This window comes from Salvelinus sp. IW2-2015, linkage group LG1 (genome assembly GCF_002910315.2).
Source record: "Salvelinus sp. IW2-2015 linkage group LG1, ASM291031v2, whole genome shotgun sequence".
NCBI lineage: Eukaryota > Metazoa > Chordata > Actinopteri > Salmoniformes > Salmonidae > Salvelinus > Salvelinus sp. IW2-2015.
This window is the reverse complement of record NC_036838.1, coordinates 3,434,428-3,439,884: the sequence shown is the minus strand read 5'-3', so window position 1 is coordinate 3,439,884 and position 5,457 is coordinate 3,434,428. Positions and strand designations below refer to the sequence as shown.

General features: G+C 40.4%; 1 protein-coding gene across 4 annotated transcripts in view; it reads left to right on the top strand.

The window, feature by feature from the left end:
• The first annotated feature begins 441 nt into the window (after positions 1-441).
• The window catches only part of LOC111981588 (mitochondrial Rho GTPase 1-A), an 18,119-nt gene continuing 13,103 nt past the window's right edge, over positions 442-5,457 (top strand). For 3 of the 4 annotated variants that reach the window (XM_024013124.2, XM_024012974.2, XM_070449751.1), the window contains exon 1: positions 461-543. In XM_024013124.2, coding sequence (XP_023868892.1) covers positions 487-543 — 57 coding nt within the window. In that variant the 5' untranslated portion in view covers positions 461-486. Of the gene's footprint in view, positions 544-5,457 lie in introns of all 4 variants that reach the window. The other variant, XM_024013052.3, reaches the window with a different exon arrangement.

Sequence of the window (5,457 nt, the reverse complement as noted above, 5' to 3'; positions counted from 1 at the left end):
TTGCAAGTGTAGTAGTGGGTATCCTAATGTGGTATTGTGTGTTGCAATATTACCACTACCAGGGTTCACCAACTTGTCACCTGTAAAAGAGCACTCTACATGAGTTACAGTGAATGCGTTTTCTCCATGATATATGATCATATGCATGGAGCTTTTTCTACAAGTTTGAAAGAGGATGGGCACGAGTCATAGGACAACAAGTTCCATTGCTTTTTCATCACGAAGTCATTTCAGTAAATGTACACATTTTCTCAGTAGAACAGCAGTCTAGAAGTACAACAAGTCATGGTGGGCCTAGCTTCATGCATGCAGGCCCACCACTTGATAATATTATTTCAGGAAGTGCAATTGAGATCAAAATATTTATTTTCCAAGAAAGACTTCACCAGAATACAAACTATCACACACTACAATTGCACACCCCCCCCCCCTATAGGTTCCTGTCATCCTGGTCGGAACAAGTCTGACCTGGTGGAACACAGCAGCATGGAGACCATCCTGCCCGTCATGAACCAGTACACTGAGATAGAGACATGTGTGGAGGTGAGACTGCCAGAGGGCTTCTGTACTGAGTCACCCAGTGTGTTGTAGCACTGTAACTTTACTACCCAGAGTAGTGATGCATCGCCAGATATTGCATAGAGGCTGCTGACTAAAAGCCACTGACCTACAGTGGTTTGTCCTTTAAAAGTTGCAGCGTACTGCAGCACAGTTGCATGGTGCCGGGAGATTCTATGGCACGTTATTTAACCACTGGTACCATTAATGCTAGTTATGCTAGTTTGACCACCAGTGGGCATCTTTGAAAAGCATTTGATAGCCTTCAATAGTGGCTGTATTAAGAATTCAACCCTTTTTTTGTAAGAACATGGCATTTGGGACTGATTTTAATACATTTTGCTAAATAAATTTGATTAATACTATGGTGTTCTATCCAAGAAAAACGAAAAACCCTCTGGTTTCCATTAGGATGGAATGAAAATATGGCTTTGTACAACGTGACGGTCGGCTACAACTGGGCATTTAGCTAAAGAATCTCTGTGTCGTGTGCGTGGGAGACCGGGGTTCAATTCCCCGACGGGGAGGAAGGAGAAAGCTGTTCTTGTAAATAAGAATTTGTTCCTTAACTGACTTGCCGAGTTAAATAAAGGTCACACTAACAGCATTTTGTGATGCAGTGTCTTAGACAGCTGCGCCACCAACACAGAGAGGTGTTGGTAACGGTATATTGTCCTGCTAATAGTCCATAATGGACTATTATATTACTGTACATGGTGTCCAGGTCAGGATAACCAAAACATTTCTTTATTAAAGACTATCAGAAAGCGTGTTGGTAGTTATTTATTTTGATCCAAAGCCATGAATGAGTGAGTCACRCAGCTTTATCTAGGTGCCGGGCTATATGACTTTGCCATCAACTTGATAATATATAACGATATTTTGGAGGTTATTTAATTTTCAAAAAAAATGAAAGTGAGCGATTGTAATCTGAATAAAGGACAAAATAATATTTGTAAAGACAAACATTTATTTCTGTTTTTAGAGGGAGAGAAACGCTAGGCCAATCGTGCGCCGCCCTATGGGACTCCCAATCACGGTTGGATGTGATACATAATAATACAAATAATACTTTTTGTTGTGTTATTTGTTTTGTCTTTTCTAGTGGATTAAACTGAAATTGCTACCAATCACGGCCGGTTGTGATACAGCCAACCTAACTAAGAAATACATTTGACGATAGAATTCTCCCCCTACCCTCCTAGGCAAGTCTATTGTCCAGCTACCTGCTAATAGCCATAATGGCGCTGTACAACGTGACCGTGTGTGTTTGAAAGAGTATTTTKTAGTAAGCAACAATTTGTTTACCTTCATTAGACAACTTTATTCCAATATTTTTGTAATATTTATTCCCATAGAAATTCGTTATGGACCCATAACTAAATAAACATCGGCATTTTGAAAGAGTATTTTTATCATTTTATTAACGATAGCATAAAGATGCTGATGAAGAAATACTGTGCTGTACAGTATATGCTTTTACATTTGGATAATAAAGCATTTAAAACATTTAGAAGATATAAGCCACCTGCGTTTGTTTATTAGGCTATAGCAGAACAGCAGAACGSTCCGGACGGCCCTTGCTGTGCCTGGTGAGCAGTTGGTCAAGTTCTGTTGTCAGAAGAGGAATAGAAATGTCAGGGTGAACCGACAATCTGGTGAACCGACAATCTGATGAACCCGCCAGGTATGTTGACTCTGCCTGTCGGAGGTGGAGTTCCAGAGCTCACAGGTGTGCCTGGCATGGATTGTGACTCCATCTCGTTCCTCGCCCTCTTCAACGCGTCATTCTCTGCCTGACTCTCCGCCAATGCCGCCTGACTCTGGACCAATGCATCAGCTGTCGCCCGTATCTCTGCCCTCCGATAATGTTTCTCTTTCTGCTGGTCTGTCTTCAATGACTCGATCTCGGTCTTCAAAGTTTGAATCTGATCCATGTGCACCTTCATCAGATCGGCAGATTGGTACCGCGACTCCAACAAACAAATGCTGCGTATGCATTTTAAGAATCTAGCAAAACTAACCGCTTTCTTGGCAACCATGTTTTTTTTTGGTGTGGCCAGTTGTCCAGCCCTTTGTCCCTTTCTGCAAAACCACATTCACTTTTTAGTACACAATTTTWATTTAACCTTTATTTAATTATTAATTTTATTACACGGTATGCCTACACATTGATAGGRTATATACATTTTGGGTAGCACCATAGAAAGAAGCTGGCTTGATGAAAACGATGTCCATTTCGTCGTAATGCCTTTTCTTTTTTTTTCTTTTTTTATTATATATATTTTTTTAGATAAACAGCTCATTTTTGAATGGTAACTGTGTTAAGGGTGGAGTTTGATGCAGGGTGAGGAGTACTGGAAATGTGTGACTTTCACCTACAGTAGCAGAGTCTTGTCCTGCTAATAGGCTACAAGTGTTTGAAAACCCGTTTTTCAAAATGCCACCAGCTATCCAACACTACTGTAAATAAAAACACTACATCTTGTTTACATTCTTTATTGTAACCACAATGTCACAAATAATTCCTATCTACCTTTCCAATTACTTTTAYAGTTCGGGATTTACAAATGTGTGTTTTTCATGTAATCTTTCGTTAAATCCAGTTTGGATTTAAGTATAACTTTTGAGTGATGCCTTTAGTGAGAGGTCTAATGCTTTCATATTTAAAATCTGCCCTCCAAATTCATATCAAGTGGCATTTTTTCACATTAATTAGTTACATTGTTTTAGATTTGAGATCGTGCAGACTGGCACTGAAGAACAAGCGGGAAACTGGTTCCCGAGATCACCGCCAAATATTAGTGCAGATAACCCCTAATGTTGCTTGTGCTACCCAGGTGGGCGGGTGAGGGTTCCAACCCCCCCCCCCATTCTCCTCCTCCCTTCCCCATGGGCTAGGTCCGTCTTCTATGCGTGGCTCTGCGGTTCATCCCGTGCCCCCTGCCCTTGTGCCTTGAACCTCTCGCACTTTCAGTGGATACAGCTGGAGAACTGCAAGGCAATCCCATTGTGCGCCACTTGGGAGCCATGACCAGTATATATTGTCCTGTTAATAATATATCTGTGAGAATATCCAAGGGGCTTTTATATCATTCTAAATTAATAATAATGATAATCGCTTAGTTTAAAAAACAACTATTTTGGAGATTATTTCATTTTCAAATAACGTAAAATGAGCGAGGGGGGGGAAAGGCCATTCTTAAACATGGGTTGAGACATTGTTACAAATTTGTAAATAAAGCACGTTTGTTATTTAGAATTATTTATGTTTTTAGAGGGAGAGAAACCAAAAACCTACAGTCATCTCATGAATCTCCCATTCGAAGCTGGCACGGGTATTGAACCAGCATCTGTAGCAACAACCGCAATGCGGTGTCTTAGACCACTGCGCCACTAAGGCGCTGTACAACATGACCGGTCYGGAGTAGGCTACAGTACTACAGAGACACAGTAGTGCCTTGGGACCCAAAAGCACAATCAGTGCTCTAACTCCCCCTTGCGCTGGTCTGGAGCAATGAAGTAGTGACGCAGGGTACCGTACTAAACCACAAATTACCTCTAAGTCGTGCAGCAAAATCACAAAACTTTTAGTGGAGCAACCACTGTACTCAGCCCATTTAGATTTACCAGCATTTACACTTTATGTACACTTATCATTTATCATGCACACTTATCCAGTGGTGGAAAAAGTACCCAATTGTTATACTTGAGTAAAAGTAAAGATGCCTTCATAGAAAATGACTCAAGTAAAAGTGAAAGTCACCCAGTAAAATACTACTTGAGTAAAAATCTAAAAGATTTTCGTTTTAAATATACTTGATTATCAAAAGTAAAAATTTGAAATAATTTCTAATTCCTTATATTAAGCAAACCAGATGCCACCATTTTCTTGTTTTCTTAATTTACGGATAGCCAGAGGCACAGTCCCACGTCCCAACACTAAGACATCATTGATTAACAAAGAATGTTTGTTTAGTGAGTCCGCCAGGATAGGGGCTGTGATGACCAGTAGATTAGTGTGTGAATTAGACAATTTTCCTGTCCTGCTAAGCATTCAAAATGTAACGAGTACTTTGGGTTGTCATGGAAATGTAGGAGTAAACAGTACAGTTGAAGTTGGAGTTTACATGGTTCGAGTCATTAAAATTCATTTTTCAACCACTCCACAAGATGTCTTGTTAACAAACTATAGTTGTGCAAGGCGGTTAGGACATCTACTTTTGTGCATGACACAAGTAATTTTTCCAACAATTGTTTTACAGACAGATTATTTCACTGGTATCACAATTCCAGTGGGCAGAAGATTTACATACACTAAGTTGACTGTGCCTTAAACAGCTTTCCAGAAAATGAGGTCATGGCTTTAGAAGCTTCTGATACTAATTGACATAATTGAGTCAATTGGAGGTGTACCTGTGGATGTATTTCAGGCCTACCTTCAAACGCAGTGCCTCATTGCTGACATTATGGAAAATCAAAAGATATCAGCCAAGAACCTCAGAAAAACATTAATAGACCTCCACAAGTCTGGTTCATCCTTGGGAGCAATTTCCAAATGTCTGAAGGTACAACGTCATCTCTACAAACAATGGGTACGCAAGTATAAACACCATGGGACCACACAGTGCTCATACCGCTCAGGAAAGGAAGACGCTGCCATAGAGGATGAACATACTTTGGTCAGGAAAAAGTGCTGAATCTAATCCGCAGAACAACAGCAAAGACCCAGTGAAGATGCTGGAGGAAACAGGTAACAATGTATCTTATTCCACAGTAAAATTGTCTTTATATCCACTAACCTGAAAGCCGCTCACGCAAGGAAGAAGCCACTGCTCCAAAACCGCCACAAAAAAAGCCAGACTACGGTTTGCAACTGCACATGGGGACAAGATCGTT